The sequence below is a fragment of the Orbicella faveolata genome, unplaced genomic scaffold (assembly GCF_042242905.1).
Source record: "Orbicella faveolata isolate gen_17 unplaced genomic scaffold, um_ofav_v1 contig_15, whole genome shotgun sequence".
Lineage (NCBI taxonomy): Eukaryota > Metazoa > Cnidaria > Anthozoa > Scleractinia > Merulinidae > Orbicella > Orbicella faveolata.
This window is the reverse complement of record NW_028301542.1, coordinates 8,744,833-8,764,031: the sequence shown is the minus strand read 5'-3', so window position 1 is coordinate 8,764,031 and position 19,199 is coordinate 8,744,833. Positions and strand designations below refer to the sequence as shown.

Here is a 19,199-nt window from a genome sequence, read left to right as displayed (position 1 = left end):
AAGGCCTGGGGAGAATTTTGTGCCCAGTCTGCTGACAATCGTCTGGAACTGGAAATTGAAATATCCTGAATATGCTGTAATGCTAGTGCTGGATGGTTCTATTCCTTCACTCTTGCTTGTGGAGGTTTTGTTTCGCATATGTTTTTTTTTCACATTTATTCAAGAAGGTGATGCAATCATTGAGTACCTTGGTCATAATCCGGAGCACGCGAATAAGTTGAATACCCAATAAGTTAAAATACTTCCTTTTAAAAGATTCACGCTACTAACAGCGATAGATGATGAAATATTTTAATTTTCATTTCATTTTCCATTATCTTTTATCTGAAAGTTTCACTTCTATTAATTAAAAGTACCTCATCAACAAACCCTGGTCCGAGAGTTTTTCCTCTTCTTTCTCGGCTGATTTGTACTTTTCATCTAATCGAGAAATAAAAGATAAACCTCTGAACTGGAATCTTTGAAGAGGGGAGGGGAGGGGTGGGTGGGGAAGTTAGACGCGTAATTAGCAAAAAAATCCTTCATAAGAATAGCCAAAGCGGCAGAAACATTGTGCAAAGTGGGCCACGAAGGAGGAACATGAAACGTTACAAATAAAAAATAATTCTTGCGCGACATGGCTCTGACAAGGGACGATGATATTCTCTTAGCTCTGATCATGAAACACATTGTTACTCCGAAAAATTGCCCATCCCCATGTCCTATCCCTTTACGTTACAGCGTAGCTGTGTAGAGCTGGGTGCACGCGTTTTCAAGACAAGCCGGGTCAACGTTTATATTACGGAAGTTTCAGCCAACAAAGATCTGCATTGTTTACCGGCCCTTGGCCAAATTATCGCAAACAGAAAGATTGTGAGGTTGTATAACATTCTCGCAAAATGAATCGGAACTGAGGACGCCTCTGAAAGTGCGTCATCTGATAACTGTTCAAAATCTGTATGCTTGCAAATTGCAACTATTTAAGGTAATTCCTCTGAAATAAAAGTGACAATAGATTTTTGTTCAAACTTTGTCCACTGAATATTTGTCATATGATAACTTCAATTTTGAAATAAAAAAGGGGGGGTGCCCATGTGCTCATTAAGGAGCAGTGAGGCATTGAAAATGCTCCATTTTGGCATTATTTAATGCTTATTATAAGAACGCATTCCCAGTAATTGTAAAATCTTTGTGAGCCCAGACTCATAAGAACACGCATTAAACTACAGTCAATACATTGTGTCGGACACAAATAAACATTTTAGGTTTGATTCAGACAGAAAGCTAAATCCTTGATTAATAATTTGAACCAAATTTCTTGACGTAGTTACCGACTACAAAATAGAAAAGACCACAGTGTATCTGCTATTTTTCTCATTTATTCAATTTTCAGCAATATAAATTAGATCAGTCTTTTCTCACGCAAAGCTTATGATTAGTTGATTACAATGACTGGAAAAAAAGTTGGGGTGCCCGCGCTCGTTGGTGAGCTAGAGCCAATTTTCAACTGACAGAGCTGAATATCAAGGCAAATTCGTCATGTTTTCTATATGCGGGTTTACGAGCGCGCGCTAATGACGCCATAAATTATGCACAGTAGACACGAAAAGCCACTGAAATAGAAACACTCTTTATCTTTGTGGTAAACAAGTATCAAATATGTGGAAACGTATGCCTCATCTAATGCAGCAACGCATGAGTTCAGGGAAAGTAAAAATAACAAATAAAGCTTCATTTTACAATCATTGTATCAAAAACGTAGGCCAGCACAGAGACGCACCGACAAAGAATAACCTAAAGTTCAATAGTCCCCAGATGAGTTCTGATCTGAATAGTCCCTAAAACTAAAGCCTAGACACCCCAGCTATAAGCGTCTTCAGTTATGTCGTCATTACAGCTCATCACAGCTCAACGCGCATGACTGTGTTTTATCAGAACAGCAATAATGGAAAAACCAATCACATCGGCAGATTTATACAATAGACCAATTTCGAAATATTAAAATTCAGCCTAAAACAATAGACATCAGCACGAGGTTCTGGGGAATGAACCCCACAAACTCTGTTGTTATTCCCCGGAGCCTCGTACTGAGGTCTTTTGTTTTGGGCTGAATTTTAAATATATCGAAATTGGCCCATCGAAGTCGCTGATTTTCAGTACCGACGAAAACTCCATAGTAACACGGAAAATGCGCCTTCTATGGCCGTTTGAAGCTTAATTCCGTTTGGATATCGAGGCTACTTAGAAATTAAGCCACAAAGCGTTTGCTGTGCAATATTTTAGCGGCCATGTATTTATTAATCTCGACAAAAACAGGGGCACCCAACAGATCGTTTCGGTAAATTATCTGTTCGGAAGGCCTTTAATCCCCTCTGATTTTCTTGAGAGAATTGGCACCTCGAACTTTCGTGATATGAGAAATTTAATGTCTGTTGTTTTCGGACTGTTGAAAATGTCGTTTTGAGTACCGAAAAAAGGTCAGCTATCATTTTCGGAAAGGCGATAAGACCTAAGGTTTTCGGGAAATGGACAAAAAAGCCCTAATAAATTCGAGAATACTCAAGTTCCCCTAGAATATCCGAACAGATAAAATTTTTTTAGTGCAACCTAAAATTAACCTACAGAGCTTTAAAAGTACTCCAGTTAGCCTAAAACAGCATCTAACAGCATTAGAGAGAAAACGGTCGTTGGGTGCCCCTGCAAAAAGTGCTTTACGCGGATCGAAAAGTAGTTTGGAAGGACCGGAAGTTTCGTCATAGTTTGTACGTGCTTGTGAGAGAAAAATTATGCCGTCATTGTTGTCTTTCCTGATTAAAACCCCTGACTTTTCTTATACGTGCTTATTTTAAAATTGACAACTTATTTATACCGATGTTGTTTCACCGAATTCAGGAAACCAAATTCGTGCGAGACTTTGGCGCCATTTCCGGTTACGGTATTTCATGTTTCGCGCGAAGTCTCAAGAATTGGAGAAAAAACTGTGTCATTTCACCATGTTTGTTGAAAAATAAAACAAACTGCACTAGACAAAACCCTTGGTATTTTAAACTTCTTGAACGTTTTGTTTGTACGATTTGGTAAGTCGGTTTTCATCGGCGTCGAAGCAGAAAAGGGTCAAGTATGGATTTTTATTTCCCCGAGTTTACAAGATTTTCGACCAATGAAAACAAGTCTTATAAAACATAAATACGGATGTAATGGTCTGTCACTGAGATAGCCAATCAGAAGTGATGTTTCATTTTCAACGCTCCATGAGAAGTGTCTGTCGCGAAGGTTTTCCCTTTGCGAACTAGAGGCAGATATTTCGAGCCATTTCTTGACGTGACAGGAACAAATGACATAATCCGCGATTAACTTCGCCCTCTGGATGCATTGTGAGTTGATCCCAGAGCTGAAAACTTTGTCTTGTACGCGGAATATGTTAAGAGATACCGCGAAGCCATTTCTCTGAATGGACGCCATCCGTCGTTGAACAGCTTGAGTCTAACTGTGGAGATCAAGCCGATAAATCTGTGAGGTGAAATAGAATTTTATGTCCTGCTCATGCTGAGGAGCAGGGTTTACGCTTGAGTGGCCTTTTCTTGATAATTTGTCTCGCGATATTAACCTCGCTGCGTCGAGTGCCTGTATACAATGAACAAACACAAGGCAACGAGCCAGTGAAGCATGGGCCCTGTCAAGATGCCGGATTTTGTCTGTTAGTGGAACCGGACTGAATTAAAACTCTGGTGCTGTACTGAACAACTTAACTGTATTATACAGCGTATCCTTAAATTTCTGAAGGATTTTTACCTGCAGAAAAAAGTATTTTTGCAAGAATCAGGGAGATCTAAAGTTGGTGAGCTGTGTGTCGCGTGAGCAGATAGGAATCGAAGGTAAGCCAGACCAAACTGTTCTGAAATGTATGTTTTAATGATTGTCCCCATTACAATGGCTTCCTTTCCTTCGAGGTTCTATGCATTTTGAAATACATTCTTTATATAAGCAGGTATTTCCTGACGAACGACTTGTTTTTTCTCTGGTCAATTTCTGAGATTTCCCTTCACTACCCAGTCGTCAAAATTCATTCGATACCCGAGTTTGTTGACGAGATTTTCTAGAATTTTCATCGCACGATTTGATCTATTTATCGAGCATTAAAATAGGCAAGGTTTCTGTCTTTCGGCAATATTATGTCTTCAAATTTGTTCACAAGGTTACACAATCTTTTATCACAAACAATACCTTAAAGAAGCGTTTTCAAACTCCTTTCCTTACATGCGTAAAATTTTTAATTAATCGCCCGGTAAATTATTACAAATGTTCGCTTATGTTTTTAGGAGAGATAAGGAATTTACTTAATACAACAGAATTCTTTCCATTGTCCGAATTATTTATTTCGTAAGGTCAGTTTTATTATTTAATGGAAAAAAGTAAAGTTTTGGTTGAGAACTTTTTTAAATTCAGTTTTGCTAAGTCAGTGTTAAATTTTGCTAGGAAACGACGAAAACATCACAAAAGGTCGACTGACGGTATGCGGTATTATTTTAACTAAGTCTTTTTTTCATTTACATGTGGCAATTATTTGTTTGGAGTATTATTTACCAGGCAAGCGCCATGTTGAGTTATATGGTTTACGTTTGTAAAGGGCCTTGTCATGCCGTAAAGCTCTGGCGCTTTGCAGGAAAAGCAACAATTGAAAGACATTTCCAAACAACAACTTTCTTTTGTTTGGAGGGATTTTGTTGTTTTCGGAGGTGTGCTGATCGCTTCTTGACATTGACGGTCGGGGGTTAATGCAAATTACTGCTTTCCTGAAATATTTTTGCTTGAAAATATTTTTTTTCCATAAGAAATGTTGTATATAGCGTGTCGGTTTGAAAAAGCCATTTCAGTGTGCGTGCTTTTCGTGTATGTAAGGTACGATCTTCTGCAAATTTCAATCTTTTATTCGGTCACAACGGACAAAGTTGTTTATCTAGGTTAATTTTCATCAATTGACCTGTATTCACGAGGCAAGTCGCTAAAATTAAACCTACAAGTAGTTCTCGTAGACATTTAGTTTTGAACACGGAATTAACGAAGCTCATTCACTCAAGAAACTCGGCTAGCTTAGGTCTCTCTTCCAAAACATATGTTTATACTATTATGAATATCATTTCACCGCTTGACTGATTTGAATTGAAGCTATAGGCCATGCAGAAATTGATCAATTTTTAATGAAGCGAAAAACCTTATGTAAATTCATCTCGCTGAAATTTGTTCGTTTTGTTTATGTCAGTCTGTATAACAGAATTTCAGGGTAGTTCTGTTCAAAACCTTCCAGTGATCGATTCGCTGTATGGGTGGTTAATTTGAGAAGGTTGTAATCAATCTTGTATTGGAATAGAATAATGTTAACTTCAAATTTACTAGCTTTTACACTCCAACAAACTGCACTCAAGATTCCGTACATATAAGCGGTTTCGCGACTTTTCGATACTGAATTTTTATATCTCTATAAAATCGATATGTATTCTGTTTTATGTGACAGTTCAAATTTGGTCACGAATTGCACTTAGCAACTTAAGATTTTAATGGACTAAAATTTGCATAATGAGAACAAAGCAGATTGGAGTATTCAAAGTGATATTGGTGCCCTTACGAAATGTATCAATTCGTTCACAAACGCTTATTGTTTTTTTGGCATCTTTAATTTCAGCTCAGTTGTAACATAACCAATTTGTTCGTTGATTCTATTACTCAAAAACTGGAAAATTAGTGGGCATTGCAGTGGACTAAAAGCATTCATACCTTTTATTGTCTTTCAGATCTGTTGTTTTCACTTGTGTGTGACAGAATGTGTTGTTTTTATCGATATTGACTCAAATTTTCGACGATCTAGAATGAACATATTATAATTCATGTCATGCTTAAATGTGATTGTAGCTGGTTTTTCAGTTGTAGGGTTCAACAAAATGTTGGACTTTAACAGTTTAGTGTACTAATCATTTTAATGTTGATCTTAATGCCACGATGAAGACATCAACCCTCAAGATATCACTAAGCCAGGTTATTGACTTGTCACATCCATTGTACTGTTTGTGTTGTGCGGTGTTATTCAGTGGTGGTAAATTTAAGTGGTGTGAGTTTGTTAACTAACAGAGTTGCATTTTCTCCTTTTGTTTGCAGGAGTACTTGAAAAAGCCATTGTCAGCAAGAACATTTACAACAAGTGTTTCAATTTCAATTGGAGAACATTTGGAGAGTTTAAGCAAGCATGCTTCTTACCCAAGTATCACTGACAATGATTTGGTTTGTAACTGTGGAGTTGAGCAAATAGATACTAACATGTCACACAGATATAAAGACTCACAGTCTCTACCTTCTTCATTACCAAGAAGATACTATTCTCTTCCAAAGAATTATTCAGGATCAAACACTACTAATGGTAAAGATTCATCACACCCTACAAGGTACAGATCAACTTCTTCATCATCTACAAATTCATCCACGACACCTTCATCACAATCTTTGAGATATGGAAGTTTGCGGACTTATGGTACTTCAACAAACTCTTCTTTAACTGACGATCTAAAGAAACCAACATCTCGCAGATTGGGCACCAGTTCTCTGAGTAGCCGACCCGTTGGTAGCAGTAGTATTCTGCGCAAAAGTTCCTATGGTAGCATTAAAACCGGTTCTACATCAACAACTCTAAGAGATTCAACTCCCTCATATTCAGCAAGACATGTGTCAACTATTTCAAACAGAAATGCTGGTAGATCTTCTCTTAATACTGACTCAAACTGGATCCCAGGAGGAGTTCCTATTAGACAGCGATCAAGTATTACACTGCGTGAGACTGAGTGTGGATGGGGTCCCAGTGACCCTCCTGTTAGACAACATTCGAGTAGTTCTTTAAGGGATTCTCCTTTTACACTGCCAGTGAGGAGAACACGCTCTTCTTCATCACAAGGTTTTAATAGTGACAGTGAAACTCACACTTCTTGTAGTCGAAAATTGAGTCTCGAAACAGTGTCAAGAAGACCTATTTCACCTTCCTCTGTTAATGACAATGATTATGGCAAAAGTGGGGAAAGTCAAAGAGCTTCTTCGTACAGAAAACTTAGCCCAGTTGAAACAACATCAGCAACTTCATCTCCAACTGTTCATTATGCAGGAAGTCATGGGGTAAAGTCTGACAAACCAGCATCGCTGACATCACCCACAGTTCAGTATTTTGGTAGTCTTCCACGCAAAGACTCGCCAAGCTCGAAGAGTGAAGCTAGTACAACAAGTGGCTCGCGAAGACAAAGTGGCAGCAGTGGTAGTCAGGGCGCCTCAAGTGATAATGGTGACGAGCTAGAATCTTCTGCAGCAAGAAATATTTCACTTTTAAGTAGGGAGATTGCCAGCGTTTATGAAGGATCTCTTAACAGGAGTGATTCCAAAAAAGGAAAAACACCAAACTTAGTGAAGAAGCAAGAATCGATTGAGGGAAATAGTTCAAAGGAAAGTGCAAAACTAGAGAAGCAGTTATCAAGTGAAAAGAAGTTAAATAGCAGTGGGAAATCTTCCCAGCGACAAAGTTCAGGAGGGGAGGAGGGTGTGAAATTTAAAAAGAGTCATAAAAGGAGCGTTAGTGCTGGATCTGCAACTGCAGTAAAAGATGAAAACAAAGTGAAGCCTGCTAGAAAGATTACAGGCCTTTTTTCACGTAAAAAGTCTCGGGAATCAACTGATTCTGAAGATGATGAAGACAGATTGCAGAAGAGAAGTTCTGGGCTTTTTTCCAGAAAAGACTCAAAAGATTCTGTCAAAGACTCTGTCAAAGGTTCACCAACAAGAAGGGGATCGTCATCGTCTTCACATTCTCCACCTGTGACACCTCCAAAGAGAAAGATATCTGGTCCTGGTAGGTTTTTCTCATTTTCCAGTGACTCAAAGACAACTCCTGAATTGCTGAAGAAGTTTTCTGTGCCTGGAAAATACTTTACAAATAAAGAAGCAAAATCAGGCGAAGAGTCCAGTGATTTAGAGTCGGAAAGTTCAAGAGCTTCTCGACCACCACTGAAACGACGTGTTTCTTTGCCAGGGATGTTAGGTTTACCAAGAAGTTCTAGTGCTGAAAGGACTTTTGGTGGCCGTCGCCGTAGTCCTGAGCCATTGGTAGATCCTGCACTTCTTCAAAGAAGGAGAAGCAATTTTAAGAAAGCTCAGTCTTTTGATGTCCAGATTGAAAAGGGAAAGAATTCCATGCTAAGTAAATTGAAATTTTGGGATCAAACCAAAAAGGATAAGTCACCTGACTCAAGGCATTCCACATCACCTGAAGAGGGAAGATCACGATCAACTTCTCCTGTGGTGGAACCATTGGCAGATGAGAATACTACAGAAGAGAAATCAGAGAGCAAAACACCACAGTCAAGGAAAAGCAGGGAGAGAATGGCGAGGAGGAAATCTTCACAGGAAAAAGAAGTCCCTGAGTTGAAAATCACCTCTGAATCGATCAAACCAGACACAACATCAGCCACATCAGGTGATGAGAAATTACAAGTTTCTCCAAAGGTAACACAATCGTCTAAGGAAGATGATAGTGTTAATAAGACTGTTAAAGAACCTAAAGTTCGTTATGTTGGCCCAGTAGAAACGCCGTCACCGTTGGAGTTACGTGCAAGGAAACGAGCTGAGTGTAAAGTGAATTCTGTTGACAAAGACAATGGAAGTTCTCTTGATGCCACAGAGAAATCAGCACACTCTAAGGAGCCAGCAGCATCTAATGCTGATAAAGTGCAAGTCAAGCCTTTGGATGCCAATGATGGTTCAACAAGAGATACTGTGTTGAAGTTGAGAGAGAGAAGGAGGAGGAGGCGTGAAGAAAGGGAACGTTTCTTTGCTGGTTTGCAGCCAGCAGCAAACATGACTAAGGAGGCCAGACAAAAAGATCAGACCTTACAGTCTGAAAATGGCAAAAATTTGAAGTCAGATGCTACCGTTGAAGTGATTCAAGATAAGGTTGATGGAAGAACTACTACTGCAGATAATAAACTTGAAGAAAAAATTAGAAAGGTTTCTACTGAAAGAAACAATCACAGAGAAGTAGAACATATTCCAAAGATCAGCATTATTGGGAAGAGAAGTTCGGTTGATGATGTACAAAAAGGAAAAATGAAAAATGGTAAGCCGCGATACAAAACAATTGCTTCATCAGTGCATGCAGATATTATAAATGATCTGATCAGAGAGAAAGGTCTCAAAACGACCACTAACACTGAAGTCAAAATTCCTTCTGTTGCTGAACTCAGAGCAAAGTTCTTGATTTCTAAAGACGACGCCAAGGTCACACCCCCAAGGCCTATTCTAAAGCTTGAAGACCGACCTCATAGTATCTGTGGAGGGGTTTTATCACCAACTGAGATGAAAAAGTTTGAAGACATTACTTTCTCTCTCGCCAAGAAAGCTTCTTCTGATGATGTTAAGATGAAGAAATTTTCTGACAGTAGCAGTGACTCTTTGCCAAAACTTGACATGCAGCGGAAACCCGTATCTGTTGCAAACAACGAGAAGAGCCCACCTTCTTCACCCAGTGCTAGAAGTTCCTCCAAGAAGGAGAAGAAAGCTGACAAGGTAACAAATGAGGAAAACCAGGTAAACGAAGAACAAGATTTAAGCCCAGAAAATGACTCTCTGAAAAGGAGAAGAGGAAGCAAAAAGAAAAGAAAGAAGTCATTATTTGGAAGTGATAAGGACAAGGAGCCAAAAAGCCCTGAGGAAGATGTTGATATGCCACAGCACGGAGCAGTCTCTTCAGCAATCAAAGCCATGTTTTCACGCAGGCCATCTACTATGGACAAGGTTAAAGTGTCTAGGAAACAGCGATCAAAAACACTGCCTGGTTCACCAGAGGGGGACACTGTCAAAAGTGGGACAGAATCAAGAGAACGAAAGAAGTCTGCTCCTGAATATACAGCTGAATCAAAGACTCCTGATGCACAACCTGTGAGAGTTCAGAAGAAAGATGCAAAGGATGAAAAAATTGTGAAAATCGAGAAGGTTAAAGATCTTGAAAAAGAGAAGGACATAGAGTTACAGCCAATTGCAGACCTTGAGCAAAAACCTGTGAAGGAAAGGAAATCCCTTAAGAAACGTAAGTACATCAATTACTGGATATTCGGGATGAGATTACTACGATCGTGGACAAAAGTCCTTGGGACACTTATGTAATGTAAGGGATTATCTGTGTTTTAGAACTGAAGTATGAAGAAAGTGCTGCTATATCCTTTATAAATGGGTTGCTGTCCCCCCCTCCCCACCCAACACAATGTTGACAATCAGTTGAAATTGCACCTACTAGTTTTCAACATTGTATGGGGGTTGGGGGGTGAGGTTAGGCAGGTGAAGTTGTATTCGTGCCTATCATGTACGCAAAAGTGCCAAAAGTGCAAATTTGTACCAAGACTTTTGTCCATGATTGTAGTTTAAGTTAGAAATATAAATTCTCCTTACTGAACCCCTTACATTTCTTTTAATGTCAGTTATGAGGATTTGGTGTTACATCTAGACATCCAGTGGATGAAATTCCTTATTCTCATGACAGGTACCTGTTAACTTGGTAGTGAATTGATTTGGTTAGGAGAAATTAAACATTCATCACTCTTTGGACTTATGGTTAATTTACTAATTTAGTTAGGTGTTTTTTCCTTGTCGAGCATGGCTGAATTTATAATTTCATTGGTGACTAGTTCTTTTATTTGCTTAACAATGATTTACTAGCTAACTTGTCATAATTTTTTTAAATTTGCTAACAAAAAAAGTTCGAGGACAGTTATAAGGTTGATGTTGAAGTAAAGAAGCAAGATTATAAATTACATACTGAAGGAACTATTACATTACAGTGTATGATATATTGACCAAGTGTGAGGTCAAGATGGCTGGATAGTGGCCAAGTTCATTTTTTGCATGTTTATGGACCGAGACAGAATCGAGGTCCATAAACTCGCAAAAAAAAGAATGAGGCCAATATCCAGCCATCTTGACCGAACAAGCTTGGTCAATAAAGGATTTATTACATGGCTTTCAGGGAAATTTTCCTTGCGGGACATGGCAGGTAGTCCTGAGTGGGCAAGATAGCTCCATCTTGTCCGCTCAGGTAGCCAATCACGCAAAGGATTTGATTCATCTTGCCCGCTCACGGAGCAAGCCATATAATAAGTTAATTTATGTGATCGGTTTAAAGTTACTGGCTTCATTGCTGTTGATTCTAAACCCTGCTAAGGCTGACCATCGTACTTCCATTTAAGTAAAGCTATGTAAGATGTATTTGTCAGAAATGCTATGGCTGTCTGCTGGAACAACTAGTAAGAGATTTGTTTTTTCTGATTGATGCTAAACTGACTGAAGAAGTTCATATTATCATGCTATCTTATGGAGAATACAGTTGCATATCACATGGCTGTCCTAAAAGGAAAACAAGATGTGTCATATGAACAATAGCTTACTTTTTTTCAAAGTGGTGCATAACTGTAATGCTGAACAACATTGTTCACTTTAGAATATTTAAGTCATAGTCATGATTTTAGCTTACATTTTAGCTTTTTTGTTTTAAAGTGTAGACTTAATGTGCTAGAAATAAAATAATGATAAAGGGTTAGTGGTAATACTAATGTCTACTTTGCATGTAACTAGAACATACAATGTAATCAATGTATGTTTGGAGATGCGTAAAAATATGTTATTTTAACCCAAGAATTAATTTGCAAACTAGCTTTTACTGTTTATGTTATCAAAAAAGGCTGTTTGAGTAGAATAGCTGGTGAAAAGTTTGCGCGTTTTCTTTGTGCATTAAATGCACCAGAATAATGCTGTATGTTGTTTATTTTCATAGCTCACATGAGCAAGGTCAAGCTGTGGTATTTTGACAATATATTGTGACCCAATTCACAATGTTGATGTTTTTGTAACATAGCCAAAGATAGTTTGTTTAGTCATGAGGTATTACTGATAAAAGTTTCTAAGCAGTTCAACTTGTGACTTAATTTTAAGTTTGGTTTTTCTCTTTGGTCTCACCCAGTTTGAGTGCAAGAAAAATGTTTTAAGTAGCTGCTAGTGGAGATTGCCAGTTTTGATAAGATCTGCAAAGAAAACAGAGTGTTTTTTTCTAGGATCTTGCTTGAAACAACAGTTCTGTCTGTAAAGAAAACCATGCATGTGCTGTGCAACAGCTGTGGTGGACATTCTCTGATAATTTTATCAGTTTAGCCATGAATACAGTTGTAAGTTTATTTTTCTTTTCTTTATATGCAAATATGATACTTTAAGGAGCTGAATCTCGAAGGAAATTGTTACATTAATCATTTGCTTTGTTGTAACAGAAGGAACTGGTTGTATCTGCATGTTTACCCACAGATGTTTTGGATTCTGTGACCAGTACTTCATTTCCAAAATTATTTTCAAATTTTGCTTCCATATAGTGTACTGCAGCATTATTTCAATTCCCTCTGGAAAACAGTCATGAGCCGTGATACTGTCACTGCATGTATCAAATATAGTTACAGTTTTACAAAAGTTACAGATAATAAGTATGTTCGTTAGAAATTCCACAAACTGAGTGTTTTGTGAATCATTTTTCTTTCAGTTAAACATTGTATGTTACTGAGTGTACAGAATTCCATTGGCAATAGTTTTTGAATGCAGTGTGTAATGGTGAATTAATTTTAAAATCTGACAGCTATTTCAACTATTATTTATGTGTTAAGAGTGGATTCTGTTGATGAAACCACAAACAATTTTGTACTCTAAATGACCCAACTGGTTAATTATTAACATGTTTAAAATCACATTTTACATTTGCATGGAAAAGAAAAAGGATACTGTTAATAACATTGCTTTGATTGAGCGTATTTAGAATTTTCTAGAATAAAAATAACTGATCATTTTCATAATATGTGGTTAAATGTACACCATTTAAAAGTCTTTTTTATTTCTTGTAAATTCCAATTAAGACATTTAGTAGCATACAGATATGTGTGTATACATGTACCACTAGATACTTTATGGAACATTTATATTTAAAATCATAAGCAGATTAATATTTATAGTGCGAACTGATCGTGGGAACCAGCCACTTTCAACACTAAATTTGTTCAAGTCTAGAAGTAGAAAAATATTTTTCAACTTTTCTTTTTGAAGGATAGACAACAACAGATGAAAGTAGTGCTCAAAAGCACTACTTTCATTACTTTTGTCACACATGGTTTTAAACAGAGGCTAGATTGAGCCACATTTATAGACTCACAAGGGTTAATGTTATTGACTCCAGCAGTGAAAGACTTAAAGGATTTAAGAGTGAATTTGAAGGAATGTAAAAGTTTACAGCTGTGATTTATAGAGAGGACCCGATCTATGGCTGAAATGATGGATGGAAATATTGAGCATCTTTGTAAGTAGTTGCAGATGTCGGGAGATGAGCACGCAAGGCAGGTTGGAGAATAATACTAGCACAACAAACTAAAGGGGTAACCTGCACTGATAAGCAAATAATTTTTTATTGTTGTTTTCAGCTTCCAAAAACAAAAAGAGAAAGTTCAACTCATCTATGAAACCCTTCAGCATGATGAAGACCAAATCGGAATCCAATCTTGCACAGCGATTTGATTTTGTCGCAGTGGATATTCCCCTTGAACCTGAACCAGAACCAGAGAAAAAAGATGAAGATGTGAAACCCCTCAAAGAGGATCAACAAGATGAACAGATCAAGCAAGATGTCCCTCCAGCATCAGGTCAGAAAGGAAGGCGGCCGAGTGAGCTTGAAGAAGGTTTGAAGGAGTTTTATGATTTGAAAGCAACAGCTGCAAAAGATGAGTCAAAGGCTCCAGAAATCACTCTTGAAGATCTGGATGCTATTTCAATGCAAACGGCACAGTGAGTATAATAAGAATAATACACAGGTCAAAATATGTTTTTTGTTAGTTTTAGAGACCACATCTGCATACAGTCCGAAACAATTTGTCTTACCATAAGGAAGAGCATGATCTGCAGCTGTGTTTTTGCATAATTTATATAAATTATATGTTTATCTGTCTTGTGTTGGAACGGAGGGGCAGGCAGGTGGCTGGAGTGACTGAGGTACCTTATTTATCTGCCTATAAACCGATCTTGCCTATAAGCCGAGACCCTAAACTTTTGGCCATCAGAACCTGTTACAAAATTATGAAAAAGAAACCCAAAACATCTACCTACATGTACATGTATAAGCCAAGATAGAATATTTCTTTTCCACGTGCACTGTTCAGTGAATAAACATACCAGCAAACCATAGAACAAAAGAAGCATCCCTCTCGGGGAACGCACAACTGTAAAATGAATATTCATTTATTCATGTATTCATTAAAACATATTTAATGTTATTGGTCGCTTAACTGAAAATAGCTACAAAACACAGGTAACATGAATTTAATATGTGATCCAAGTTGACATTTCAAAAGCGTATAAATAAAACTGTGTGCATGGCAAAACATTCATCTGAGTTCAGAATCCTGTCTCAAACAATCACACGCTCTTTCAAAGTTATCCGTAATCGATCATCATGCCAAAAACTTGTTGCTGTTCGTACTACTTGGCCTTGAAATTAAAATTTGTGGCTGAGGCAGAGGCTGTTCAGAACAATTTATAGATCACCAGAGAATACGAGATCAGTGAGTCCATGGTTTGTTGTTGGCGAAAAGATCAAGCAAACCTCTTCAACGGTGAGCTGAAAATGTCAGCAAAATGAAAGACAATGGGCTGTTATACGCTGAAGGACCCTAAATTGGATCAAACAGTTCTGGAGTGATTTTCAGAGCAAAGAAATCAGGGTGAGTTCTTCAGATCTGAGCTTCCATTGAGCAGAACACTTGAATTCAACGGCAGCAAACCCATCCAGTGAAGTCCTGTGTTGCCAAGAAGAGGAACAACTTTACAGTGACCCCTGATGGCAGAAAATTACCACCTGCAGTGATCTTCAAAGTGCATGCACTCCACGAGACCTTGCTGTTCCATACACTGTTTGTGTATTAGTTCCACAAGAAGGGCTGGATGGATGGGAAAGGTAAATTATTGTCGTGTTTGTTTCTTTATTTCAAAGTTTGTCATGCTCATACCACTGATTTTCCGAATTGTCAATGTATTTTTAACCTGGGTATTCTGTTATTGATTTCAGGTGTAAAGGACTGGATACGTACCTGTTTGCCGAGGAATCCTGACAACAAATGGTCGCTGCTTGTTTGGAATTCTTTCAGAGCTATTCGACAGAGTATGTGAAATCAGACCTGCAGTGGCGTAAGATCAATGTGGCAGTAATCCCAGGTGGCCTGACAAAAATTCCTCAACAAACCATTCAAGGACAACATCAGTTGACAGTACCTTTCCTGGATGATGACTGGCCCCTTTGAATTCACTCCAGTGGGAAAGAAGAAAGCGCTGTCGAGAAACCTGGTGCTCCCTTGGATAAAGCAGTGGTGGGCAGAAATTCCAGCAGAGATGGTTAGGGAATCTTTGAAAACATGTGGTATCTTGAATACTCTTGATGGCACCGAAGATGACAAGGTCTATGCTGATGATATACCAGAACTAGCTGACAATGATTTGGTGATGGAGGATGAATTTGAAACCAACAGCGAAGAAGAAGATAACTGAAAACTTCATTCGTGAAGTCACCAAAACAAAACAGCTCCTTTAGGAGCTACCACTTGAATAAACGTTTATGACCAGCAGCAATGATTTACGTACACATTTACTAATTTGTTTTTGTTGATAATTGCTTAGCTTATAGCTGAATATAAACATTCAACTGAAGTGCTTGTATCACTAGCAAACTTTGTTTTGGCAGAAATATTCAGGTATAAGCCAAACCTCCCTATCTAGTAGAGATTTCGCTAGTTCCCAGTTTAATTTGGTGCAAAAATTGATTGGCTTATAGGCAAATGAATGTGGTATATTAGAAGGTAGTGTAATTTTATTATAGTGTAATAGTGGTGGGGAGGTATGAATGAGGCCAAATAATTACCCACATGCTCAAAAAAGTCCCTTTAATAGGTTAAAAATCACATGCAAAACAGCCCAACAGTCCAACAGCCCAGCATATGTAACCCCCCAAAGCCCCTTTTCCTTAATTCTCTGCAAGATATATTCTATAAAAAACAAGAAAATTCTGGACAGTTTTTGTGTCTGTCTTTCGTAACACATCATACATTGGTTATAAAGTTAAAGGGGGGAGGGGGGGGGGGGGGAGGAGGAGGAGTGCAGACTGCAGTCATTCTTTGGAAGTGAGAAGTCACCATTTGCATCGGCATGTAGCACCTTTTAAATGAAACTCAGATGTTTGATGTTAAAATGACACCCCTGAGTTGCTTTTTTTGTTAATCCCCCTCCTCCCAGGATGTCCTAAACCAAGATCTTTCACACCAATGAAAGCAATGATGACAATTTAGTACTTAAGGAGAATATGTGTTTTTAAACTTGCTGAAACTTGCATTGAGCTCTTCTACATTTACATGTCTGTACATTTCATTTCTAGACAACTGACATCTCTAGCAGGAGACAGAACAAGAATAAAGCCAAAGCGTCATCACAAAACAACGACAAACCCGATTAAAAACTTGCAACAGAGAAATGATGTGAGGACAGATACTGAGGTAAATCTGTTGTCTCCTAAATGAAGTGTTGTGTTATATAACTTGCTTGCTTAGGAGCATTGTGCTGTACCTGTTTCAACAATCTCCTTAAAGTTAATTTTGTCACCTCTGTTACGTCTAACATTTCCTAGTTGACTCATTAATCAGTCAAAATGTATAAACCTTGAGCACTGTTGTGATGGGAATGGGGTTTGGTAGTCACAGCAATGATACCCAAGTGTGCAAGGAGAGCAGAACACACTTACTATGATGTACATTTGTACTAGCCCCCAAGTCATTCTCACTATAGTCTCGCAAAAGTTCATCTCTCAAAGTACTTCTGAAATTTGAATTTCCTCAAAAATGTTCCCAAGAAATCTTTCAGTCACCTGCCCATCAGGCAAGTAACAGACAGAATTCACTAACCCGACCGGAAAATCCACTAGCCCTGGGCTATCAGACATGACTTTCTTTGTACAATTTGCAGTAAAAAGCAAAATCTGCAAGTCATGTAATTTTAAAATATTTAATTGTGGAGGATCTATGAACAGCAAAAATTAGTTCAACACAGGAAGTTGAAAACAGCCACATATGTACTTGTAAGTATTGTCAGAAAGTTGATCTGCATGTGCCATTCGACACAGGCAGGTAAAAGTGTTCGTGGTGGACACCTGTATCAAATGGCGATAATGCTGACGATACATGTATGTATTGTACCATTCACTGATTTTGTTATTTCATGTAGCATGTTGTGATAGGTTTCTTGTGATTTTCAGATTGAGAGACCAAGGATAGAGAAGAAGCAAGTCACAAGTGAACATCCTGTCATCAAGAGAAAGAAAAAGAAATACAAGGACCCTGAAAACTTGTGTAAGCTTCCATTCTTGTTTACTTATTTTGTTAATTATATTATGTTTCTTAAGAAAATAATGTGAGTTTAATTGTATTAACTTTTAGGCTGGGGTATCTTTAAAACACAAAATGTTGAAATGGCACTGTGGTTAGCCCAAATAGTGCTCTGGTTATCCCTAACATCACTCAGGTTAGCCTAAATATCACTGACTTGACAGTGGTCAGCTCTCAATGATTGTAACCTGGGTTAACCTTTACAGATGCCTGTATCTCACATTGACTTTTATCTGTAGTGCCGTTTCGTTATTTTGACATTTTGTGTTTTAAACACACTCTTTAGGCTGCATTTCACTTACAATAGTTATTATTCTCTCAAAATATTGATTTTTATCATTTTTCTTTTGTCTTCCAGGGAGACGACACACTCTTGACTTGGCTGCATCTGCATTGGCTGGTCTTGCCAGTACAGAAGATTTCACAAAGGTCAGGCTGCGTAAAACTGCAGGACCGGAGGGAAAGGATGAGTACAGAGGAACAAAACCCATCATGCTTATTCACATAAAAGGTAAATGAAAACATGCAATTTTAATTTCCATACAAATGGAAAAAGTGTTTTCCTGGGCAGAGAGAGGCCCTGTGAAGAAGAGTGACTAGTGTGAGAACACGACACAAACGATGCAAACACTTGGCCAATGCTGCATGTGTTTTCATTTCATCATCTTGTATTATAAAACTTGTTTTGTTATTATCTAGGCCGTCGTCATCTTCAGGTTCGCCTTGTTGAACCAAGTCTGAAGTCACTGAATTCTGGAGACTGTTTTGCTCTGGTCTCAGAGAAAGATCTGTTTGCTTGGATTGGAAAAGACTGCAATCCTTATGAAAAGGCTAAGGTTAGTAAAACATGTTTACCGTAAGTACATTGCATTCATTTATTAACTTGCCATGAATATAACTAACCATATTTTCTGTAACTTGATGTGTGTGATTTTGAAGATGTCATAAAAATTCCTGGAAAATTAAAAGTGGATGTTATGATTTCACTAATTACATGTACTCTTGACCTCTTTACTAATTGCTGGAAATTTTATGTGGTATTTAACAATTATTCCACGAGCACGCATTGGACATGAGATTGTAAATAGGCAACAAGGCACAGAGTACTGAGTTGGTTCTAATCATCTCGTATCCAACAAGCATGAGTGGAATAATTGTTTCATTAAAAATACCCCCAAAATATAGAAAGCTAAAATAACATGAGAATAAAAACACCAAAAACAATCATGCATATGCTTACCTTATCAATTTTGTAGAGCATGGTATAATGGCTCATAACCCATGATGGCTAAGCTGATGAAAACTCTTGAATTACATTATCCAATGATCCAGTTTTAAATAATAGAGGATAGTACTGAGAATTTGGTAGTACATCAAGACAATAAGTACTCCACTAAGTGCAGTGGATTTTTTTAAATCTCCCTCCTCACCAGTCTAAGTGACATTGTATTGAAATTGCAAGTCAGACAAAAAAGTATTTGTTGATCACAATTTTGCTGACCTTTTTCACAGGTGACAGAGATTGTCTCCAAAATCAAAACCAAGAGTGAGTTGGACTGTAAAGCCAGAGACATTGTGACAATTGAAGAAGGAGACATGGACTACAATGCTGCTCTGGACAAGTTTGCAAGCATTCTGAGTGGTGATCTAGGCAGCAATCCTATTCGAGGTTGGCTAATATTTTTGGCAATTTTTGTTATGATA

General features: G+C 37.9%; 1 protein-coding gene across 4 annotated transcripts in view; it reads left to right on the top strand.

Moving 5' to 3' along the window:
* Positions 1-3,219: 3,219 nt before the first annotated feature.
* LOC110060686 (uncharacterized) overlaps positions 3,220-19,199 on the top strand; it is a 29,185-nt gene continuing 13,205 nt past the window's right edge. For 2 of the 4 annotated variants that reach the window (XM_020767474.2, XM_020767473.2), the window contains exons 1-8: positions 5,668-6,009; positions 6,130-10,087; positions 13,500-13,860; positions 16,493-16,610; positions 17,366-17,459; positions 17,854-18,006; positions 18,195-18,331; positions 19,008-19,164. In XM_020767474.2, coding sequence (XP_020623133.2) covers positions 5,974-6,009; positions 6,130-10,087; positions 13,500-13,860; positions 16,493-16,610; positions 17,366-17,459; positions 17,854-18,006; positions 18,195-18,331; positions 19,008-19,164 — 5,014 coding nt within the window. In that variant the 5' untranslated portion in view covers positions 5,668-5,973. Of the gene's footprint in view, positions 3,855-5,662; positions 6,010-6,129; positions 10,088-13,499; positions 13,861-16,492; positions 16,611-17,365; positions 17,460-17,853; positions 18,007-18,194; positions 18,332-19,007; positions 19,165-19,199 lie in introns of those variants that run through there. The other 2 variants (XM_089288305.1, XM_089288306.1) reach the window with 2 other exon arrangements.